Source organism: Artemia franciscana, chromosome 4, assembly GCF_032884065.1.
Source record: "Artemia franciscana chromosome 4, ASM3288406v1, whole genome shotgun sequence".
Classification (NCBI taxonomy): domain Eukaryota; kingdom Metazoa; phylum Arthropoda; class Branchiopoda; order Anostraca; family Artemiidae; genus Artemia; species Artemia franciscana.
In genome coordinates, this window is record NC_088866.1 from 58,026,555 (window position 1) to 58,052,900 (window position 26,346).

General features: G+C 35.4%; 1 protein-coding gene across 2 annotated transcripts in view; it reads right to left on the reverse strand.

The window, feature by feature from the left end:
* Positions 1-556: 556 nt before the first annotated feature.
* LOC136026659 (uncharacterized) overlaps positions 557-26,346 on the reverse strand; it is a 46,356-nt gene continuing 20,566 nt past the window's right edge. The window contains exons 3-7 of one of the 2 annotated variants that reach the window (XM_065703397.1): positions 23,062-23,329; positions 15,846-16,307; positions 9,191-9,250; positions 5,828-6,036; positions 557-4,115 (exon numbers count right to left, since the gene is read on the reverse strand). In XM_065703397.1, the coding sequence (XP_065559469.1) occupies positions 4,061-4,115; positions 5,828-6,036; positions 9,191-9,250; positions 15,846-16,307; positions 23,062-23,277 (1,002 nt within the window). In that variant the 5' untranslated portion in view covers positions 23,278-23,329 and the 3' untranslated portion in view covers positions 557-4,060. The remainder of the gene's footprint in view (positions 4,116-5,827; positions 6,037-9,190; positions 9,251-15,845; positions 16,308-23,061; positions 23,330-26,346) is intronic. The other variant, XM_065703398.1, reaches the window with a different exon arrangement.

Consider the following 26,346-nt stretch of genomic DNA (forward strand, 5'->3'; position numbering starts at 1 on the left):
AGGCATTGATTCTTTAGCTTATTGAACTTATTCTTTTTTATCCTACTCTCTATCGGAAGGGGGGGAGAGATACACATTGATATATTTCTAGAGCAAGATTGCGTTTTGGGGGCCTTTAGTTTCTGAAAATACAATAAACAAGTATATTATTTGAAAAATGGACATTTTTAGACTTCAGGGGGGAGTTTGACTCCTCCCTCTTGAGCATGTGACAGGGGAAGCCACCCAAAAGTATTGAGAATGTCACTTATTTTCCTCCTTCTAAAGAACCGACTTCTATATATAAACAACAAAATTGGAGAAAGAAATTTAATTATAAATTATTTTCTGTTACATAACATATTGTAGATTCAAACACATAAAAATACGAAGAAACTTCCAAGCAAAGATGAGAAAAAGCAAAACGAGAGTAAATACAACAATACAAACATGTTTTGATAGCCAAATACTTTTAATATTTTTATTTTAAAAATTATTTTTTTTTTTTTTTTAATATTTTAATAATAGCCTTGACTTTTAATAGCCAAAACCATAATACAGTCACAAACATTTTTAAAGTTGTATTGTATTTACTTATTCAACAGAAAAATTCCTATTTCTTAGCACATTTCCTACACTTACTACAGTTTTGATTCAAAGAAACCGTCCACAGCTATTTTTTCCCAGCTGAATTTATTGATCAAGTCCTTGAAGCAATCACATCATCCTTTTGAGGAGCTTTCTCTTTTATTTAAGGATTTCGAGTTTTAGAGTGCATTATTCATAAACTACAGAACAAGAACTCTTGTTGAAGTTGGACATAAAGATCATGCATTTTGATTGCAGAGAAAGCGTCATAAAACGAGAAGATCCAACTGAATAGTAAACTCTATCAATAAACTGAACCCAATTATTGATAACCCACTTATGAAAAATTGAAACCAACTGAATAGTAAACTCTTTATCAATAAACTGAACCCATTTACTGATAACCCAGTAATGAAAAATTGAAACCAACTGAATAGTAAACTCTTTATCAGTAAACTGAACCCAATTAAGAAAAATTGAAACAAACTGAATAGTAAACTCGTTATCAATAAACTGAACCCAATTATTGATAACCCAGTTTTGAAAAATTGAAACCAACTGAAGAGTAAGCTCTTTATCAATAAACTGAACCCATTTACTGATAACCCAGTAATGAAAAATTGAAACCAACTGAATAGTAAACTCTTTATCAGTAAACTGAACCCAATTAAGAAAAACTGAAACAAACTGAATAGTAAACTCGTTATCAATAAACTGAACCCAATTATTGATAACCCAGTTTTGAAAAATTGAAACCAACTGAAGAGTAAACTCTTTATCAATGAACTGAATTAGAATCTCAGTTTCTGAGAAAAGCAACTAAATATTGAGAGAATTTCGACCAACACAGCTAAAAAAGTGGAACTCAAATCAAGAGTAAACACAAACCCGGGTCTAAGATCCGGAGCAAAACTCATAGCAAACCATTTTTCGCTTTTTCAACTTTGCTAAAAATTCAAATATGAAGACAGTGCTTTTTATTAAAATTCACTCTTTTTATGACTCAAATGAGCAACTTATGTATTTCAAAATGTAGCAGGACCCTTTCAAAGGTGATGGAATTGGTCTAAACACTGGACTCAGGCCTTATATTTTTATGACCCTAATAATAATGTTGAGAGACCCCAAAACGCCTTGGCCTTAGAAAGGGAATGAATCATACATAAGGGCTCATTTTTCGTCAGGGGAAGGGGAAACATTAAAATAGCAAAAAGAAAAGAACTATACGGTGCTAGAGAAATAACTACGGAATTGTAGAGGATGAAGGAGGAAGATTACACATTTGCTATATAGACGCAAATATTTCCATAGACGCACAAAAGGCAGAAGGGATTTCTTAAGATCAATATGAGATGCTTGCCATTAAGACATCTAAAATCATTTGCCTATCCCTCTCTAAAATTATTAGTAAAAAATGAAACCAACTATTATCTACAAACCATAGTAAGTGAAATTTACTAGTTGTCTTTCAGAGATTTTCAGAAAGAAACAGTTAATTAGATACGTTTAACAAATAAACTTATTCTTTTCCTAGCAACATGGAACAAATTTATGAAGATATAATGTTCTTCTGATCTAAAAAAATCTTCATATCTGTGTCAATGTTTTTGGAAATGGAACCTATGATTGAGTTTACCATATGCAGAAGATAACTATTTTAGAAGGAATTTATTATTGATAGACTACTCACTTTGAACTTGGTAAGACATTACTGAGCTTAACTGAATTTAATCGATTTTTAGCAACCTATGGGTCTGTTCCAAAACTTAAGCACTATTGATGACAACAATAGATAATCTTAAAGCAACATATAACCCAAACTTATGAGTAATTTGTATTATGGGCCATTCAAAATGGGATTTTTGCTAATGCCTAGATTTGCCAGCACTAATTTGAGCCAATCAGAATTTTTATGTAATTTTTGATTAGTTAAATAAACTCTAAAAACGATTTTGATTGGCTCAAATTATCTCTAGCTAAATCTGAGTATTAATAAAATCTCACAGTGAATGGGACTTTACTAAAAGTACAGAACAGACTTAAATGTTAAACCAGTTAGTTATTACAAGCATTTTAGGTAGCAATAGCTTGGTGTAGCGTAAGTATATACAAAATTTTTGGAATTTAGAACTTAGCAATTTGGTCTTCTTGATATTAATTTTCAAACCTATTCTTGCACCCTGAACTGGCAAAACCCTTAAAAGTTCGTTCATTTTGCTCACATTTTCCATCAAACCATCAGCTTAATCTATACCACACATAAACTAGTTTTGGCTTATGACTTTTTCTTCGAGAATGGCATAAACCTTTTTTTAAAAAGATGAAGATTATCCTATTTTTGCGTATTTTTTGGCTATTTTCAACTGAACATTTTATGATAAAGATAATTGTAAGCAAATTTCAAAATGTCGATCGGTAAAGCGAAATGGATGAATAAAGCAAAATTGAATAATAGCCAAAAATTGCTGTCTTGATTTTAAGAACCATATTCAAAGGACTGAAGAAATAGAACTTAGCAATAAGAATTTTAAAATTTATTCTGATTTCATTTCAGTCGTGATGCTGACTTAAACCGAAGCCGAGACCAAGATAGAAGCAGAGATCGAGGCAAGAGTAAGGACAAAGATCGTGATCGAGACAGAAGACGTGAAAGCTCTAGAGACAGGAAAAGATGGTCACGAAGCCGAGATCGACCAAGATCTCGATCCCGCGATAAAGTAAAAAGGCGTTCAAGAAGTCGTGACCGAAAAAGGCGTTCTAAAAGTCGCGATAGAAAGAGGCCAAGAAGCCATTTCTCATTAAGCTGCTCGTCAGCTAGATCCTTTCCTTTTCTTTTTTTTTACACCACCTAACTTATTGTGACGTCTCATACGGTTAATTTTGTATATTTTTCACAACATTACGGGGAAAATATTAAGGGGAAACATTACCGTTTCCCCTTTTTTCTTCTTTTGCTTTGTACCTGTTTGAGTAGTTTGTGGTAGTACTTTTTATATGAAGTAATCATCGCTTCTTCTCTTTTTGTTTAATGACTTACTGGTCTGTTTAGGCCCTCATGTCTATTTGTGGCTAATTTCGTTCCATTTTTGAACTTTAGCAGTTTCGCCGATGAGACCCATTCTGAAAATTGAAATGTATTTTATCTTCATATATCCTAAATATTAAGCCAAAATACATACGCGGCAAGATGTAAGTCAAATTTGTATAAAAACTTCTTCAAAAACGACGACTTCAAAAAATATTTTTTTCGGACTAAAGCCGTAAAGTTGATATGCTTTAAACCACTGAATCTCAGAGCAATTTAAGAAAACTTGTAACACTTGACATAACAACACCCATCTTGATGCTAGCCAGTCGACTTTCGGGAATCCTGGAGGGGCCCCTGGAAATACTTCGATATCCTAAGCTAAATTGATTACAAGGCATAATATCAAGTTAATAATATAAACTTGTTGAAGAAACAGGCTTCATCAATTTATTTCACAGGAGTAGATTAACTGTTGCCTCCTTGGGCTTGATTTGATGCAACCCACGCGTTAAACACATCCCTGCAAAACAAAGAAAAAAAAATATTTTAATTTTGTTTAAGTACTCACACGTTTTTGCTTTGAGTAAAAAAAGAAAAAAGCAAACCACCCCACCTCCCCATTAAACATCTTATAAGAAAGGGCCTAAAGAAGCATTTTATAGACAAGTATTCAAGGTTTACCTTGAGGTTTCAACTTCTAAGGGAATACTCCCCCGAGGAGATAAGGTGTCAAATAACATTCAAAATGAATGAATCAAAATAGAAATTATGCAGCTTCAACCCGTACAAACATTTCTTTAGCTTTGATTCTTTATTCCTATGTCTTCTAAAGGATCTCGAGGAAAAAGAACACTTCAACATGGGAGGAGATTACCCTTTCAGAGTGTGTACAATTGTAATCAACTATGTGCTCATCTTTGACTTAGAATGACTAAATGGACCCTAGGGACAAACATATATACGCTCACTTAGTTACTTAATGGGCAGATAGACTCATAAGCCCGAGTTCATTTTCGGAAAGAGGAGAGTAATTAGTAATAAGATGAAAATAGGCCAATAATAGGGAACATATGAGGAATATCAGGAGAAATCGTTTAAAAATATTCATGCTTCGGGAGGAATAGAAAGGGTACAGGTTTAGAACCCTTGTCATCTATTTACATGTCTGCGTAACCATTCCAGCTCTATTACTTTTACTTTTGGGTGTTCTTAACTTAAAGGAACATTTAAAGGAATATTTAGCAGCACCAACCGGTGCCATATGTCCCCAGGTAACAAGAGATACAAGACTGATTTTCTTGCTAGCTTGTCAGGTTTTGAAACGTGAAAGCTTTAAAAGCTTTAAAACTTTCCAATGATTAAAGGTTAAATTTCACCTTTTTTGTAGTGATTTCCATTTTTTTCGTTAAATCCACGAAGCACTGTGACTATGAATCCAAACTGGGTCAACCTTAGTTTTTTTTTTGGTTGTATAGTGTTAGAGGCTATTTTTTTTGTTTCATGTTTTATTTTCGTTTTGTTGTCATTTGCGTCCCATATTATTTTTTTTATTTCTTTTTATGGGTAAAAAGATGAGCAACAACTACTTAGCAGCAAAAGAAACATAAAGGAAAAAAGGGGGAAAATGAAATTTAATAACTAATGAATACACTGGAAAGCAAATCGGATCGATTGAGGAATTGCATGGATTTTAACGCTAACTATAAAACAAAAAGTGGCACTTATCTCTTACAGCCATTCCACCCAAGTTCTTGGTCTGACAGAATCGGTTTCTTTCTGTATTTCAGTATGGACTCGGTGATAATCAGCGTAACACATGAGTGTATATACACTACAATGTAGATATATTTTAATTAAATATTTTAGCTAGGTTAGAAACCATTTAATATAATATGTTCTGGGGGGCCTGATTTCCATAGTTCTCTATTGTAGTTTCCACAATTTTGGTGTTAAAGCATTTTATTTTCATCATACTTAGGTATATTTTATTAAGATTAACCTAGCTTAACTTCTTGAGTGTGGTGGCTATAAGAGATAAGAACCAAAAAAGTCGTAAGTTATCGACAAAATGTAAAAAGAGCACATTTAAATTGCCAATGCCCCGTTCTATAGGTATTCGCATTGTACCCATGTTTTTCAAGCGAGACATCCTAACAAGGTGAAGATTAACCCAATACACAGAGACTCTACATATTAATTTTCTTTTTTTTTAATTAAATGAAAAAGACATACCGGCAATGAGAAACAACGCATTCATTGGAACAGTATTCGTCATCCCATTCAGGGCTGAAAACTGCAGGATTAACGCATCCGGCTCGAATACAACGGGTTGGGTGGCCATCTGGTCCATGAGGATGAGCATGCTGATGACCATTTTGTCCAGTAGAGTTCGAACTCACTGTTGATTGTTGCATACTCATCTGCTGATGGTTGGCTATCGCCTAGAAAAAGCGAGACGAATAAATAGAAATAATTAAAATTAGAGATCTCCAACAAAGGTAATACAATAAAAAATATAGGAGAGATAATGATTGCATATGCATGATGATCGTTCTTGTCATTCAGCCACCTTTATCAGTAAGTCCGTCATCGAAAACATAAAAACTAACTGTAATCCAATTTTCAAATTAATCTTTATTCTTTTGAACAAAAAGTTATTTTTTCAATATCCTTCTTTCTCAAGAAGATTTAAGCCAGAATCGAAGCAACTTATTAGTCACCATCTCATTAATCTTTTATCATCATTAGATAGTACCAACTTAGATTTAGCCGTGTGGACGAGAAAGAAAAAGAGAGAGCTGGGGGGGGGGGGCACAGCGAGAATCATAAGAATATTTGGCTCATATGAAGTCTGCATTCTAAAACAGAAGCTTAACATTCCTTTGCTTTCACCAAATAAAAAAAAAATCCACACTTACAGCTTAATTCAACATTGAACTGTCATAAAATGCAAAATTGTATACAATTTTAGGAATGCTTTGAAGTAGGCATTATGAATTTTCACATGCCATTAAATTTGAAAATTCTTGAATTTATTCGTAGCCGGCTTGCAAAATGTCATCTTAAGAGCATTCAAAATTTGGATTGTTTTTGTGATCAAGCTTGAATACGAAAAACTACTTAAACCTACGCAAAGATTTCTACCTGTAAGGGTAAACCTAAATCAAAAATAGGAATTTCAATTTAGCCCTTCACTCCATGCATCCGTAGAGACGGCTAGGAGAAATTTACGCTGAAATCAGTCAAATGATTTTTATGCGAAGGGGATTTATTTCGTCAATTTGGAAAGTAGTCATCACGAGTGTTTGTTAAGATAGGGCATTAAATACAGGCTTTATTTCCTACCTCCCTTAAAGTTTCCTCAAGACATGTGCAACCTTGTCACACTCATTAAGAGACCGAAAGGTATATTATCGCCAAAATCATAGAGATGCTGCAGATAAAATTTCAACTGTTTCTTGAAAATAAAATAAACAAAAGAAAAGTCTTTTTCATAAGGCAGTTCTTTTATTCAAAACTTGTTTTTAGTTTTCCCTTACTAAGTGGGCTGGTAGGGGAGTAAACAAGAGGGGGGATTGCAAACCTTCGGTGACGGTATTCGACATGGAGATTACAATAGCATCCCAGTGAAATGACTTCATTTCCACTCCGGAAATGGCATCAAAAAGAGCGTTTTTTGGTGCCAGAATTTGCTCTGCAATGAAGTTATTAAGACAAATTTATAAAAAGCTTTTAGATCCGAGCAGTAAGTTTTAAATGAGAAGTTAGACATCTTTCTACAATCTCGTGGTAGTCTGCTAGCCCTGGCAAAAGAAAACAGAAAGTTTGATGCCATAAAATGGCAAAAAAGTCACTGCCTTGGCATGATCTCGTTTGTTACTTAAAGAGGGCAATAGCTATTGCAAGTTCCATTCAAATGAGCCTTCTCCCAATATTCAACGACGACTACTTCGAAACGATCACCCACAGGGAAAATAGAAAAGAAAAAAGAGACACATGAGTACAACCCAAGCAAAAAGCGGATTTCCTAAGTGCCCCCCCCCCCCTCGAAAAAGTCCCCCGAGTCATAAAAATGCAGGTAAAAAGACTAATTCTCCAAAAAACAAAAACATTTCTCCGACTCATAAATTAGTCTAAGATACAAGTAAAAAAATCCTCTACCCCCTCCCACAAAAAGAAATTCCCTTAGTGAACCCCCCCCCCCCGCCAGAAAAAAAAAATCAGGAGGCGCTCCTGATTGCCAAGTTTTCAGTAAATGGTTTTCGAAATGGCAATTTCAGTGGTGCACTTTCATTTTGATTCGTCATCATTTTTTATAAGGTGGGGGAAGGGGGTTCAATAACCTTCTGAAAATTCCCAAAAAATTGCTTTCACATTAAACTTTTACTACTAAGTTAAACAAATATAATATTTATCATTGCCTGCACCGCCTTTTGAAAAAAAATTCCTTACTGCATTTTCTTTAGTTGTGGTTTGCTCTTAACTAGGTTGTAGCTATTGCAGTAGCGATGATTTAGATTAATTGACTAAGTGTCTGAGCGTCTGCGGCGAAGATACGTATACTTCAAAAAAGCCAGCGCTATTTTAATTTCACAACGCTTGTTATTTCCAATGAATATTGCACGACAAGCAAAAGCTTTCTGTGTTATGGCGATAATAAATATATGTGGAATCTTAAAAAGTGAATATCTAGGTTTTGAATGTTCGTCTTTATTCTGTATTGACTGCCAAGTTTATTTTTGCAAATAAAAAAAAAAAATGAAGACTAGCAAACCTAAAAATTGGGCAATGAAGAAAAAAAAGAAACAAATAAAATCAAAGCATTATGGTAACATGGAAGTACTTATTTCCAATATTTGGGTATAAAAACAAACTTCTACCATCCGTTAGAAACCCCTCCCCCGCCGACAGAAAACCTTTGATTTTCCTTAAAATTGACACTTAATCCCATGAGAACCAAGGGCAACAAAATTTCATATATACTCTAACTGTTTACACTACTAGATTTACACTAAGATTTTTCTTGGAAAAAAAGGGTTCAACTTAATTTTACTTTGAACAGTATTTAAGAAGGAGAATAGCACAGGTTTATATAAAGTATAGATCTTGGTTAGAGACATGTAAAGAGCATAAACCCCTTCTATAATCCTTTCTTAATTTCAAATATTTTAAACTAGGCCATTTCTGTTGATATCCTGCTGTTATTTTTTTTTTTCTTCCTTTCGTAGCTAGGAGAGATTTTGCCTTTATATTAGTGGTTTTTACTTATATTTAACTTTCTTATTTTGTCTTGATTTAAAACTTTACCCTTTATAAAAATAGAAAAGCAGTTAGAAAATATACCTTTATGTCTCTTTCAAAAGTAATTGGATTAGCAAAATTTGTCTCAAATAAAAGAACATATGAGCCAAAAAAGCCTTTTAACAGCCTCTTTTTTTCGTACAACTGAAGTTCGTTAGTTCTCTTAGTTTGGGACTCTTCTGTTTCAGGATCATTACAACCAGGAATATAATCTAGATTTAATCGGTATCTACGGGTACACTTAATGGAATTCCACTTTTTATTGACAATTTAGTTTCCGAACTTTTTAATTACCTGCTGATGTTGCATATATTGCTGCTGCTGGTGGGATTGTTGCTGCATTGCTTCCATGGCCTAAAACAGGTAAAATAAATTAGAACAAATATAGCAGCAATATGAGACGTGTTTCCGTCATACCAATCGTTGATGCAATTTTTGTCGATTCGTTGACTCACATTAACATTATAGACAGACTCACAGAACTGAGTCGAGACTTGAGCTACAGAAAATCATTGCCTCCATTTATATACTTTGGCACGGTAATTAAAAATATTACACTAATCCCGAAAAAGACGTGGAACAGCACTTAAAAGTTCCAAACCAGCATGAAACAAAATCGAAGTTCTATTTTCGCACTTCAAATACTTGAAAAATTACGTCACATTGGGCTGAAATTCCATTAGAATTCTGGATAGGTTGACGAAAAAACATTCGTTTGTAAAAATAATCGGCTAAGGCTTTTGTTGGGATATCAAAAACAGGCCCATAGTTCTTTGGCAACCATAACCGCCTATATTTGGTTCTGAGAACACATAATCTGTCAGTATTTTGGAGTACTCCCATTGATTTTAACATCCTGTCTAGTACACGCCCTTTAACGCACTCAGGTCACACTCAGGGTACAGCATATTGTGAGACAAAAAGAAAAAAGTGAAATTTTTGCACATTTCGACGCTTTGAGTTTTATAAATATAAATAATGTAATAGTTCTACTTTACTGTAAAATTTTCTTTTATATTTTCATCTGTATTATGCAGAGGACGGCCCTTGGATATGGGTCGAAATATTCATTAAAAGTTTGGAATTCCATTGTCTTACGGAAAGAATTCCCTATTGTTCTACTTGTTATGCTTAGAGTTTCAGCGGCATAAAAGATAAATATGCTAAATTCCAAGACGGTTCGATATTAATTAGAGGTTGCGCACTTTGATCAGTTTCGACAAATTAGCCAAAAAATTTGAGCTTAAAGAAGAGATGTTAATCAATTTTTGTTTTTAAACAAACAAATTACAAACCTGAAAAACTGCTCAAAAATAAATGCCATTTGTCTTTCAGCGGTATCATGAGTCCCAATTGACATTAGGAGAACCCATTTGGCTTCTAAGAGACTCACTGCAGTGCCCTATCACAACCTAGACTCCTAACCAATCAAGGAGCATCGGTGTTTAATTAGTAACGAAATGACTCAGATCCTGCCTAGAAATCTGAATTCTTACTCTGCAATATTTGTGCTTTGTTTTTTCTGCAAGTTTAGTTTCTAATATCTTTTTCCATCATATTTTACTTGTAAGCCTGAGCGATGCACTTAATAAAAAGAGCCAACCCTACGTGACCTTCTAGCTGATACCTAAATGCCTCTTAGCAACTACTAAGAGAGTACAGTTTTTGTGTATTCATCTGGCTTTGGTAAGTCCTCAGAAACTACAATATATCCAAGTAATTTTTTGGAGTTTATCGATTTAGGATCACCAGCATATATGTTGACGAAATATGCAACCTGTTTCATTCTATTCTCGTGGAGGAACATTCTGAACGTTAACTGTTTAGTGAAGAGGACAACTTTAAATCCATATATTCTCTTTATTATACACCTTGCTTGATGCTAAGCCCTCGGGATCCTCAAACTAAATTCTTTTTTTTTAAGTCCAACCTTTTGAATGCACTAGTTCTCAAAACATGAGACCGACTCATGAACGCCAGTAAAAAAAGCGAGCATATGTGTTGAAAGAAAAAATGTGTAACCTGCTGTGCACCAAGTTGTAATAATTATCCAGACTTATGAAGGGCAGTGTTTTATCCCTGGAGTTCTTGTTATATGATTTTTGGTCAATTTTGAACAAAATGGCTACATAAATAATTCGATCGGACGTATTTTGGGAAAAGAGGGTTGGTGGGGAGGAGGGAGACTAGTTGCCATTGAGTCACTTTTGATTCTCAAAAAGGAAACTAGAACTTTCCTGGAAACTGAATGTTTAATCATTTGAGTCCCCTCCAAAGTTCAAACAACCACCATTACAACCCTTAGTTCCCCCGCGCTTGGGGGGAGGGTCGACCTCCCACCGAATTTGACCCCAAAGTTTTTGTTCTTTGATCGTTGGAGTAATTCAAAGAAGAAGTCTATCTCAAATCCACCCAGACACATTTAAGTAAAAGAGGGTGTGTGTGTGTCGGGGGGGGGGGGAGACAATACCTTCTGATCACTTCTGCCTCTTAAAAATTTAACTCAATTTCCAATCAAATAAGATACCTATAAAGTTTATAGGACCACCCCTTACACAAAAACCTTATATGCTCCCGAGGCATAACTTAAAACACTTGCCATTGGGCTCTGGCGCGTTGTCAACCCTGGAGTTTTGTTATCTTATATTTGAACTATTTTCAATAGCATGTATCTCACATTTTTTTATTGTATCGGTTTATGGGGAAAAGGGCGGGGGTATAGTTGACCTCCGATCTCTTCTGATTCTTAAAAAGTGAACTAAAACTTTCAATTTCAATTCAAATGAACCCCTTCTCAAGTTTATATGAAAAGCCCTCTATAGAAACCATATGTGCCCCCACGGCATAAGTGACAACACCAGCCCCTGGGCCCTAGGGTTTTGTGTCCACCCCGGAGCTTTAATATCTAATCCTTGAACTAAGATTAAAATCTTTATCGGATGCATTTGGGAAAAAAGGACGAAGGGGCTATTTGCCCTCCGATTACGTTTGACTCCTAAAAAGAGCACTACAATTTAAGATTTCCAATCAAAGGAGTTCCTTCGAAATTTATTCGACCATCCCGTCTATATGAAGCGCCTCTGGGAAAAAAATTGGAGCCTTGAGTTTGGTGGGGAGAGGCTAGTTGCCATCGGATCACTTGACTCTTAAAAAGAGAACTAGAGCTTTCAATTTAAATCATTTTATTCCCATCCTAAGTTTATACAACCATCTTTTCCGTAATGCCCTCGGGGTATCAAGTCACAACCCTTCCCCCGGGTTTCAAGAAGGGGGGGGGGGGGGTATGTTGACCCCAAAGTTTTGTCATCTGATCGTTAGACTATTTCAAACACAACAAATCTCAAAATATTCATCGGATGCATTAGAGTAGAATAGGGTGGGGGGGGGATCACTTTTGATGACTTTTAAAAAGGTAAGCAGAAATTCCAATTTTAAATCAAATGATTCACCTCTGATGTTTATACGACCATCCCTTAGATAAAGGCTTACCTGCCCCAGGGGCATAACTTACAACACTTCCCCCGGGCTCTGGGGGGTTTTATTGATTCCTGAGTTTTGTTATTTGATCTTTAAAATATTTTGAACAAAATGACTACCTCACAATTTTGATCAGATGCATTTGGGGAAAAAGGGACCTTAGTGGGGGGAGTGCTGGTTGCCCTACGATCACTTTTGACTCTTATAAAGGGCACTGGGAATGTTCATTTACAATCGAATGAGCCCCGAAGTTTACACTACCATCCCTTCCATAAAAACCTTATATGTCCCGGAGCATAATTTCCAACACTTTCCCCCAGGTTCTGCTGAGCTGTTTTATTCCTGGAGTCTCTGTTATATAGTCTTAGATCTTTTGAACAAAATGGCTACACAAAAAAATTTGATTGGACGCATTTGAGGAAAAGAGGGTTGGTGGGGGGGGGGGGGAGGGGCAAGTTGCCATCGGATCACTTTTGACTCTTAAACTTTGTATGCCCCTACGGTATAAGTTAAAACCCTTCCTCCGGGCTACGGGAGGGGAGGGGGTATGTTGACCTCGAAGTTTCTGTTATCTGATCGTTGGACTATTCAAACCAACTGGCAATCTCAAAATTTTGATTAGATGCATTTGGCGAAAAGAGGGTGTAGGGGGAGGGAGTGTATTAGATGCCCTCCAATTTCTTTTGACTCACAACAAAGTAACTAGAACTTTCAATTTCCAATCAAATGAGCCAATTCTAAAGTTTATACGACCTCTTCTTACATAAAAACCTTAAATGACCCCCCCGGCATAGCTTAAAATACTTGTCCCGGGGCTCTGGGGGTTTGTGTTGACCCCGGAGTTTTTATGACGGAGACTTTTATGTTGGAACTATTTTCAAATAATGACTATCTCAAAATTTACCAAGGCTGAAATTTAAAAATCTAAAAGGCTGATTACCCTTCAATCTCTTTAAAAGTGAACTAAAATATTCAATTTTCAATTAAAAGAGCCTTCTGAAGCTTATACAAGCATCCTTCTATAAGAGTCAAACATGCCCCCAGGACATAACTTACAATGCCTCCCCCGGGTCCTGGGGGGTTGCGTCGACACCAGAGTTTTTTTTACCTGATATTTGAGCTATTCTTAACAAAATGGATATCTCAAATTTTTATCAGATGGGTTCAGGAAAAAAAAGGCATGGGGGGGGGGGGGCCTAGTTGCCTCTGATAAAGTGAACTAGAAGTTTTAATCTCCAATCAAATTAGTTCTCTCTAAAGTGCGAGCACCCATTCTATAAGAACCGTATATGTCCCCAGGGCACAAATTACAACGCATAGCTCCAGGCTCTGAGGTTTTTGTTGACCTCGGATTTTTTTGCTATATGATTTTTTAACTATTTTTAAAAAAAACAGCTATCTCAGAATTTTTATTGGACGTATTTGGGGGAAAAGGGGCCTAGAGGGGGAGGGGGGTTAGTTGCCATTCGATCACCTTTGGCTTTTAAAAAAGGCACTAGAACTCGATTTCCAATCGAATGAATTCCCTTTGAAGTTTATGGACGACCCCTTCCATATCAAGTGCCTCTGTAAAAAATAAACAAATGAATAATAAACATTGGAGACGTATGGCCTTTACTATAGGCAACACTTTAGAGTTGCCTCTGATTCTGTTTACAGTCTCGGTGAAATGCATCAGTTATGAAGTACACAGCTTCCTTTGCCCTCATCAACATTCCGAGCGATAGCTTCAAAGACATCAATGTTTTGGTCATACAAAGCTGCAGACATTGAAGCTTGCAAGGGCTTCAGTGTCCAGACGACTTCTGCTTCGAATGGAGCATCTTTGTCATAAAACATCTCAAGAGTGTTACCTCCATTGATAGCGAATGGCTCTTCTGATTGGGACTGTTGCCTAGTAGAGCCAAATAAATGTAACTGCAGTGGACTGAGATGGATTGCAACCTGTGTCTTGTGCTCGTCTGACGAAGCATGCAGATTTAAGGTGTACTGTCCTTTGCAGCAGCTAAGGTTTTTCCTGCATATTTTGCAGTAAAAAAAAACTTACCAATCTAACACCATTCCTTTATTTTTCTGCTACTTTTGTCTCTTTTAGTTAATCAGGAGCGACAAAATTTGCAGTTACCCACTGTCTTTCCCAAACCTGAGCACAAGATATTTACCGTCTGAATATTCCCCTTATGGTACTCTTCTCTTCTCACTCAGACTGCTAATTGTTTATAAAATAACATTTAGAGGAAAAGAATACGTAATTTGTACAACTGGAATACAAGTCAATTTGAACAAATCCATACTGCTATGGCTCATTTTATTAAGCTACAGGAAATTATTTATCTTTGAATGTTACCACAACATGACCAATCCATTCTACCCACCCTATAGGTCAATGTTACTCTCTATCCTTGAACGGTACTGCAATGTACCCCAATTATCCCACCCACCATATAGACCAATTTTGTGTTGTTATTAGCTACCAAGGTTTACAACAGTTGATTGACACTTTGGCCAAAGACAAAGTTACTACTGTTTCATTTTCTTCTTTCTGAACTGTGGCGGTGTAACGCAGAGACAAGTACTGGATTTGTGGAGAAGCTATACTATCTAAAAAGGATCTTTCAAATATATCATACTTGAATTTTCAAATTTATCATGCTCTCAAATAGGGAATTTTAGGGACTTATATGGGAGTTAAGGGACTTTCTTCATAAAAAGGGACTTTAGGGACTTAAGGACTAATTCCGAGCCCTGCTATGCTGTTATGAGCTATGGCTTTTGGTTGATTCCACTGGCTCTAATTCTTGCAAAAGGCACACTTTGGGAGTTTTTTTTTAATCCTATACCTCCCTAGTTTTTTTTTAATCCTATACCTCCGTAGCTGCTCTTACTTCCCAAGTCAGCAACTGATGGGTTTTGACCCTTGAAAAAATACAGCTTTGCAGTCTCTTTTTAGCCTGATGTTTTTTCAGTGATGGATCGATTTGAATATCAGGTAATTAAATCATCCCGAGACACGTTTTCAAGAATTTTATTTCTATTTTCTTTTCTTTATCATTAAAAATATAATACATGAAGTCCTGTAAGATCCTTTAAAGGGCATGCTAAAGAGCCCTATTCAAGACGGGGACATTTCTCCTATAACAGGCAACTCGCTTGGACTTTTGAACGTTGAAACTAAACATATTAAGGAACAACCGTCAAGACTAAAGGCGTATCTAACTACGACATCTATTTTTTTAAAAAAAAAGTAAGATTACAAATAATAAAGTTACCTTCTCAGCACACTGCCAGGCATACAAGAATCCTCTAAAATCTCCAAGGGACACAATTTGAAGGGGAAGGGGGTCGATCCTGTGTTTTCAGAGAATAACAAGAGACCCTTATAAAAAAAAATTTCACAAAGCAACTTCGTTAAATTTTAGATGAAATAATAGCATCGGAAATAAATACCAGGAAGCAAGAAATAAAATTTCACCTGATTATGTTGTTGCTGGTTCTGTTGTTGTTCCTGCATTTTACTACTATTTGGAGATCTATTTGGGACTTTAACTGGAGAATTATGACCCAGCATTTGACCTTGCTGACCAGGACTGGGAACCATTCCCTGACCAACTTGTTGTCCTCCCATATGCTGCTGCATCATTCCTATATGTTGTGGGCCACCATGCATTGGCTGTCCAGGATTACTCATGGGTGATCCTTGATCGCCTGGATTGCCCATCGGTTGTCCAGTATTTACCATTTGATTGTTCATTGTTTGCCCAGTCATAATATGACGGTTCATTGCTTTTTGGTGAGCCATCATTTGTTGGCGCTGAACATGACTCATTCCAGGTGGACTGTGGCTTGGAGGTCCGTATTGCAGGAACTGAGCATAGCCTGGCCCTGGTCTATTGAAAGACTGTTGTTGTTGAGGTTGTTGTTCGTGTTCATTTCCCTGCAATAAATAAAAACAATTAGCTACATAGAAAATCGTCAAGTGCAATTTATTTAACTTGCACCCTCCTAAAAAAATAGTCAGCTGGTAATTGCAAGTTTTCTGCTTATCTACTGATTTCGAAAACAATAAAAGTGAAGCTTTTATTGTCTCCCAAGTCACTATGAAAGTAGATAAAACTTAGCGATAAGCCTCGGTTTAATTTGGAGAAGGGGAAAGGACCAAACTTTTGAGTTTAACCCCCCCCCCCCATATTTAGCGTAGCTTTTGATTGTCTTAAAAGTTAGTTGCTATTTACTTTTCTAGAAAATGTTTTTCAATTAAAGCTACTGGAATTACCTAAATTAATTATCAAATAATTCTTATAGAAAAAAATTTTCTATGGTAGGAGTAATTCATAGTAATTAAAAAATTTCCAGAATATAGCGATGAACAAAGATGATTAAATTTGGCTTACAGTTATAATAAACGCAATAACTCATTTTTAAAACCTGAGAAACTGTCCAAACATCTAGGCTGGTACAAAAATTAGAACTTAGCTCATGTATGTACTATAAAATTTTCAATTCCAGTTATGTCTTGTTATTCTTACAATGAACGGATCATAAGACGGAACTGATCCACTTTGATAGCCAGCCATTTTTCTAAATTTTTTCATAATATAAATTAACTTTGATTTCAGTGTCCATATTTATTGAAGAGGAATTTTGAAATGACGAATCGATACGCGATTTAATAAGTAAGTATGGAAAGTATAGATGAAAGAAAGATAAATTTTATGACGAAAGTATAGATGTAAGTCTACTGTATACTAGCCTTATGAAGCCAGATTGATTGTTCCAAATATAATCAGATCAGTTCCTGGAAGTTTAGGATTTTCATTTTAATGTTATAATGATATAGAATTTATATCGATAAACTTTGATTGATTTATTTAATGGTCTAATTTTTGTGAGTTAAATGAGGAGTTCCCAAAAGATTTTAAAGCATTTTGATCATAATTAGAAGGAGGATTTTGCTATCAATATAACTGAATGAAAACCCCCTTTCACAATATTCTTCCCATGGGCTAATATTAACTGCTGTAACTAGCACCAATAACTCACCGAATCAATAAATCTCCTGAGGCCACTACAGCAGCTGTACAGGCTCGTAATCCACCCTCATCTATTCATTCTCTACTCTCAGTGTCCCTAATTCATTTCTCATTCCTTCGATCTTTACTCGTAGCTTCTTCCCATCCCATTCCAGGATGTATTGCTATTCGTTTCACCCTAGATGTACTACCAAAAGTCCAATTTTTCCCAATAGGACAAAGTTTGTTCTGACAATAAGACTTTTTTCACTGTTAAGCCTTATCGTATAACTTATTCTATTTCAGATTACTCAGAACTCTTATGGCTGTCTTATTGGAAGCTCAATTAGAATTTTTCTTAGGAAATAAGACAACAAACTTTGACGAATGCGACGGCGGTGGACAGTATAGAATGTTGAGACAAAAGATTATTTTAAAGCCGCACCAACAATTGAAAAAGCTATGCCAACCTACATAGCTATTTTTTTCGGAAGCGAGCTAACATACCTTAGAAACTAACGTTGCACGGTAGGCAGCTAAATGTCAATACATACAAACGAAAATTAGAACTCATTTTTTTACAAGAAGCACCTTCTGCCCCTAAATTGATACCTATTGCTTATTCCAATGTCTATAACCTTCAGTTTTATCGTACTTAAGAGGGAAAAGTCTTAAAGGAGGAGATTACCTAGGCTTCCAAATATCGAATTTATGCATAGGCCTACAGTTATGCATGTTACAGTACAAATTCGAGTGTCAAAACCTTGAATTCTCAAACGAGAACTAGAACTTTTGGATACACTCCAGAAAGAAATTTTGATTTTTAGAAAATTTTCGCCAAGAACTTTCCTATATGGTGTTCAGGTTCTAGCTCCATGAAATAAATTTCATACCCTGCCTTTACATTCTAGCAGCAAAATTTTTTTTTTGAGCCGTCAATGAACTGGGGTTGGACATGCTGCTATGGAAAAGGTGAAGTGTTTCTCTAATGTTTGATTAACTGGTGTTAGCGAGCTCGGTTGGTTTAATAACATTTTTATAATAATTTTTAGTTTGTTTCTTATCGATAATTCCACCTTTTGCTGTCCTCCGTGAATATAAAGTATATGAATATTTTTACTTGCTTTCGAGAAGAAATCCTAGCCAAAATTCTCGAAAAGAGGATACTCATAAATAAGATTAAGCTTCCTATTTTGTTGACCATGCTGCAAAATGTGGTTTTGCAGATCCACCTTTGCTATGGTTTTCATATGTTTGTTACCGTGAATGTCCGAAATTGGTGAATGTCCACACTCACCACTGAATGTCCGAAATACCTTCTTTTCTCCTTGGATTTAGTCCACGTTGCCCGTCAATTATTTCAGTTCTATGGTTTGATGATGACAGGTTTTTTTTTTAACCAATTTCTGAGATTTATAATCTGATTTAACCTAACCTATCCAACTTTAACTTTTACCATCAAAGCTTACATAAGACTGAAAAAGCTGATTCGCAAAGCTATGGAATTCAAGCAAAGAAGAAGGAATTTCGGGCATTACCCGGTGAATGTCGACATTAACCAGATTTTGGACATTCACAGTAACATGTTCATATTAATTTTAAAACTGTCGACTGTCGACTTGACTAAAAATATTGTACCAATTAATTAACACAAAGTCAGACGTGATAAGTTTGATCCAGCACCGAACAACCTTGCGGCTTGTAACATAAAGACTCAAAAGAATCATTCAAGTATCAGGCGGCCTAATTCTCCTAATATTGTATAAATAAGCTGGTCCAACATTACAAGGTGGATCATTTCACACGGAGAAAATTTTGCCTGATTCATAAAGAGGTAAAAAAAAATCGCATAAACAAATTTTTGATGTGTTTTGTTTGTAAACCTCTCCCCCGAAGAAAAATCCTGGATACATCCTTGAATGAAGAAACTTGCCCTGCTTGGCATCCGGGATTGACAAAAGATCAAACAGACAGACTTGAGACGATACAAAAAAGAGCTGTAAAAATTATACTTGGACAAAACTACTCAACTTACGAGGATGCACTGAAACAACTCAATTTGGGACTCACTTGATAGTCGTATAAATGGCTTAACATATAGATTCGGACTAAATTGTTTGAATTCCCCAACTCATTGTCGTCTACTACCCAGCCTTGAGAGCCCCCCAACTGAAGGACCAGTAACTAGACTCCGACAAATAAAAAAGAATTGTCCACAGTTACTTACTTGCTCAGCCTATATTACTGAGAGATACCGCAAATCATTTGTTCCATATTTTACCCGTCATTTTAATAATATTGACGCGACTAATATTTAACGTTTGATTAATATAATGTTTGTTTAAATTTTCCTGTGAGTGTTTTTGAAGGTATAAATTATTTTTGTCATGACATGCTAATGCTAGTTCCGGCTATTGTAGTGAATAAATATATTCTATTCTATTCTAAACTTGGGAAAACAGCTTAAAAATTTAACTTTCCATGGTGCATACAGTTGTTTGAACTTCAATCCCAAAACCTGAAGATTTTGAACAATTGACTAGTTGATATTACTTAGACGCTCGATTTCGATTTTCAGGCCGTACTCTTATTCCTTTGCTCTAAAGGATGAAGTCGAACGAAAACAATTTTCTTCTTTTTTTTTAGTTGGCTCTTTAGTTGTCCTTTTCAATTGCATAAGAAAGGACAAAACCATGAACCGAAAGAGGAATACTGATACTGAGCTTTTTTGTAATTGTAAAAGAAGCCACTAAACGAAAACGAAGAAAATTCAAGACCAAATGGGCTAATTGTGACACTAAGTCAATTGAACAATAGGGCAAGAGATAAGGTACTAACGGTGATATTTCATACCAAAGTTTACAGTCTATCCCCAGCATAATAAAGACTAATAAAAACCTAGACCCCCCCCCCCCCCCGGAAAGAAAATTTAAAACAAAAATGAATACATTTGATTAGTAGTAGTAGTAGTAGTAGAACAATTTTATTAGAAATAAACATTTCTTAATCAATAGCACAACATAAGCGAAGCTTGCGAGGCTGTGCTAAATTCAAAGAAAATAAAGAGACAATATGGAGAATAAGAAAATATGGAGAATGAGACCATATACCGAAATCAACAAAAAACAAAAAAACATTGGCTTTACAGTTTGCACTATAAACAACTGAGGAGCCTTTATTTTAGTTATTCATGGTATGTAAATAGATTTCTTCTATTTACTTGAAGAGAAAAAATGACAAGCAAAAAACGACATCGAGTTTATCAACAATGAATTGACTGAAAGTAGAAGGTCTAATTACAATAATTCAGGAGTATTTTCTATTTCTTAACAGCCAAGACGTGATAGTTTCATTTTGTTCATTGAAGACATTTTTCCCAAAAAGAGTTTTCAAAGAAAAGAAAAGAGTTAAATAACATCACGTTTCACAACTTCATGTTTCACAACTTCGGGATATCTTGCATGATTTTAAGCTCTGTTCCTTAATTTAATTGCTTCTATGATCCATTTATTCAATTAAGTGAAACTTAAGGAACAGAAGTTTCTGTAATGTGAGCAATATGTAATGTCAATTTTATGGATCATAGAATTTACGTAAATTCAGGGCAACTGCCATTCCATTTTTCTTTAAGACTGTACTTGAGTCAAGGATCTACTACACACTTCAAGAACAACAACTAACTTGGAGCGCACGAATTAATCTATTTATCCCTCTGAGAGGTGATATGTTTTGTGCTTTTTTCCATTATAAATTCTTGATTTTCCCCGGGATTCATTTCTTCTAAGAATGGTAGTTTATTTTTTCTAGACAAACGCAATTACTCTAGAGTAAGACTATTAAACATAAAAAAACTTTATTATTTGCCTTTTTCTAAAGCATTCTTGAAATAATAAAATTAATGCTAATGTTTTATAACTTAAGAATTTCAAGAATCTAATATGTCTGTTGTTTAATAGTTTATCATACTACTATTTCTATCAACCCAATTATCCACTTTTAGTTCAAATCAAAATTTTGAAACTGGTTTTCATTCTACCTCAAGATCTGGTTTCTCATCGCTAACCTAGGTCCTAATCTCTGGAACTAGATGGATTCCAGTCTGAAGTTGTCTAAAAATGCTCATGTTTTCAAAAGTGAATTGAAAACCCCATTCCTTAAACTTGAGGAAGAGCACCCTCTTTTTTATTTTAATCATAAATTTAGAAAATGTCTATAGCAGGGGTTATCCAAAAATGTTTAAAACCAGTCTGCTGAGTCTGCTATATTAAAACAACAAGTCGTTCAAACCAGGTGAATACCATTACTGAAGTATGACTAAATTAGTTGTTAAGTAAAAAAAAGTTTATTCTGATTCACTCCCTATTTGTTGCGGAGTTCCGCAGGGTACGCTTTTAGGTTCTTTACTATTTGTGTTAATGGTTAACAATCTTGCTAATGAATGAACCGACTGATGGAAGTTTATGGATGACATGTCGCTGCTTGAAAAGTGCAGAAGAAATATTAAGAGCAGTGCAATGCAAATTCTCAGAGACGTCGCAAGTGAAGTAGCGCAGTCAAAAATGAATTTCCATAAATCTCATATTATGGACCTTTAGTTTTCTTAATTCAAAGGCATCATTTATAACCCCAATACCTAATGAAATAATTACAGCATAAACTTATTTTTTAGGGGTTACACTGACTAGCGATTTGAAATGGGAGGCCCACGTTTGCTCTTCTGTTAAACAGGTTAGTGCATCTCTACTTCTCCTTGAGCTATTTGCAAAATTTTCATGCCCAAAAGCACATATCATCTACCTTTATATATCTTTTATCTGTCCACAGCTTGAGTATGCTTGTCCGGTGTGGTATTTTGGTCTTACGGTGGATCAGTCAGATAGGCTTGAAATCATCCAGAAGAGAGCCCTGAGAAGTATTTACAGTAAGGGTAAAGTGCTTTACATTCTCCTCCTCAAGGAATTCTTCCTCTAGCTTGGCAGCCCGACGTGTTACTCTTTATACCAATTTCGGAAATAATCTGCGTCGTAAACCAAACTTTCAATGTATACTCCCAGTCCCTTATTACCCTCTAAAGCCCCGTTTACTCCTATCAAAAACACACAAAAATCCCAGTTTTAAATCCTGTTAATTCAAGAACTGAACGCTATAGAAAGAGCTTTGTACCAGCGTTAGTTGAAATCATAAATAAATGAAAATTGTAATGCATCACGTTAATGTGTCATTTATATTGTTAATGTGTTAGTTTTTTTTGTTTCATTTTTATTTGACAGTCCAGTTGGATTCATCATTGTATGTTTTTAAAATGTATGTATGTTTTTACTTATACCCTCATTTTTATTCATTTTGTTTATATTACTTACTTTTACTTATTTTACATTTTTGTGTACTTAAGTACTCATTTTTAATCATTTTATTTATTCTACTCATTTTTATTAACAGGCCAGTTTGGTTCATCGCTGTAGGTAATGTTTTAATATTGCACTTATGTTTTTTTTTTGCTTTTTTTATACAATGCAGACTAGCTGACTGATGGCAACAAGTTCGGCAGTTTCTGTGTTATGAGAGTTTGCTTAAAGTACTATTCATTCACTAAATTATAAATGTAATTCTACTAGGCCGACATAGACTAAAAAGAGAGAAAAGCGCGCCTGCGCATAGTAAACTGAATATTCTACTTACCTGATTTTGTGCACTGCTATCGTCACTATCATCACTTTCCCCACTTGGTGATGCTGCAAGTGCTGCTTGGGGTGGAGACGTTTTTTGGGTCCATCCTTCCAATGAGCCTCGATTGGCCAGTTCATATTGCTGAGCTACAGATTGCATATGTTGCTGATTTACATCCATTGAGTTTCCTAACTGTTGTATGGTATAACCTCCATTATTATGAGACATCTGTGCATACGACCTCTGTTGTTCATACTGTTGCTGTTGTTGATGATGGGCACTAGAAAGACGTGACAATTCCAATATCAGCATAATTACCAAAATTTCAAAATCTAATTGTACACTAAAAGATTACAGCAAATCTTGAAATATGTTAATGAGTGTTAAATCTTTTAGCAACAGAAACTAGACTCTCAACGGAAATCTTCATGTAAGCATCTATACAGCGCTACACTTAAAACGAGTAAAAACACTTCCATATTTTTACTTTTAGGAAGTTTATTTTTTTGCGAAATAGAGGGGGGCAAATATTCTATACACAATATAGAGACACTGCACACTTTCAAAAGCAATCTCTCTAAAATCATGTAGCTGCACTCCCATATAGTTAGATAAAAAAGGACAGTTAGTATCAAATAAAAGTAAGGAGCAGCATTAATGCTTAAAACAAACAAGTTGTATAGTGTACGAGGATGTCTGCTCCCTCCTCAACCTCCCACTCTTTACACTAAATTAAATAAAAAAACAAGTTTTTTAAATGAAAGTAAGGAGCGACATTAAAACTTAAAACGAACAGAAATTACTCCGTATATGAAAGGGGCTTTTCCTTCTCAACGCCCCGCTCTTTCTCTTAACTCTACATTTTAAAACAGTAAAAACTTTCATTTAAAAAACTTGTTTTTTTTTTTATTTAGTTTTCGAACGTTTTTGAATCATTGCATGTTTTGATTTTGGCTCTCCGCAGAGGAATAATTAAAACGAAATTTGTATATTTATTTATTTTTTTTGGCTAAATGGCTTTCTCATAATTTTGATCGAATGGTTTTGAGAAAAAAAGAGCGGGGGAGGAAGCCTAGTTGCCCTCCGATTTTCGATTAATTAAAAAGGCAACTAGAAATTAAAGCAACTAATTAAAAGCAACCACAGAGTTTGATATAATTGAAATGTTTTAAAATTTTCTTTTCTCATAAATTTATTACAAATCATGTCTCGTAAATTCTATTTATAGCTCATTGAAATCCTTTAAACAATTGCTTTTATGATTTCAATTTATTATTTTATTACTACCCCAACTGCTACTCCTTATTTCAAATATCTAATCAGAGTTTTTCAAGAGCAAAAATTTTATCTTATAAAGGGTAGGGAAAGCCAATCATGATTGGAACAAAGAGAATTGTTTAAGGAGCTCTCTTTCAAAGACATTCTAACTTAATATTTACTTATTATTTCAGCTAACTAAAATCTAAATAGAATTCTCTGACGCTTTGGTTCAATTTGTTCTACGTAGCCAACCGTTTCGACATGCGGGCGTCTTAAATGTCCCCGACGACTCAATCATAGGAGTATCAAAAATTTATAAACGATCATATTGGCAAGAATTTATGTGAGTCACTTTTTTGATACTTTAGCGATAGAAGATTTTGACGATAGATATGAATCTGTTAAAAATATAAAAGACAAAACCTTCTTTCTCGGCTTTTAGATCGTAGCTTTCGATCACGACTTCGGGATCGTCTCCTATCTCGGCCTCCTGGCATTGGTTTTCTGTCACGGCTTCTTGGCCTCTTTCTATCGCGACTTTTAGAACGCCTTTTTCGGTCACGACTTCTTTAACGCGTTTTTACTTTATCGCGGGATCGAGATCTTCGTCGATCTCGGCTTCGTGACCGTCTTTTCCTGTCTCGATTACGATCTTTGTCCTTACTCTTGCCTCGATCTCTGCTTCTATCTTGGTCTCGGCTTCGGTTTAAGTCAGCATCACGAGTGAAATGAAATTAGAATAAATTTTAAAATTCTTATTGCTAAGTTCTATTTCTGCAGTCCTTTGAATATAGTTATTAAAAATCAAGACAGCAATTTTTGGCTATTATTCAATTTTGCTTTATTCGTCCATTTCGCTTTACCGATCGACATTTTGAAATTTGCTTGCAATTATCTTTATCATAAAATGTTAAGTTGAAAATAGCCGAAAAATACGCAAAAATAGGATAATCTTCATATTTTAAAAAAAAGGTTTATGGCATTCTCGAAGAAAAAGTCATAAGCCAAAACTAGTTTATGTGTGGTATAGATTATGCTGATGGTTTGATGGAAAATGTGAGCAAAATGAACGAACTTTTAAGGGTTTTGCCAGTTCAGGGTGCAAGAATAGGTTTGAAAATTAATATCAAGAAGACCAAGTTGCTAAGACTAGGAATATGTGCAGGTGAAGATTGGGTATCGAAAAGATCGATAAAGTGGACAGCTTCAATTATCCTTAAGCACACACGTAAGCTTCACCCTTGTAAGCACACACGATATGAAAAATCGTAACTCTTTTTTCCTTGCTCCTTGTACCGAACAGGAGGTTTCTTCTCTATTTTTGAACCTGAAGAATTAAGTCGGAAGATACTATGGGCCTCTTTAATGATGTACTGATAACTGCAGCTCTGGTACTTGTTCCCCTACTAACCTATACTATAAATAATATGAAAAAAACTTCGTTTTCTTAAAGAGTTAAAGAGGCTGCGTCCCAAAGTCGAACCTTAAAACGTACAGGAATTAGGAGAGGCAGTTGGGGGGCTGCCGCCCCCCAAACCCCCCGCTTTTAAAGACTCTTTTGTACAGGTTTTTTGTTGTGGGGGGACTTCATTGTTACTAATTACTAGTTTCGGCGCAATGGTTCTCCTGTCCTCTTGTGCTTAACATTTTTCGAAGTTATTCCATTATTCATTCATTTCAATTTTTTGTTAATTAAAAGAGGGCCTTTCCGAAGCCAAGAGCGGGGGGTTAGGGGGGCGGCAGCCCCCCACAACAAAAAACCTGTACAAAAGAGTCTTTAAAAGCGGGGGGTTTGGGGGGCGGCAGCCCCCCAACTGCCTCTCCTAATTCCTGTACGTTTTAAGGTTCGACTTTGGGACGCAGCCTCTTTAACTCTTTAAGAAAACGAAGTTTTTTCATATTATTTCTGTACGTTTTTCTACAATCCATGGTGGATGTAATTTAATAATTCCTGTACTCCTCGTACAGGAATTAGGAGAGGAAGTTGGATGGCTGCCGCCCCCCAACCCCCTCGCTTTTAAATCATTGTATAAAATA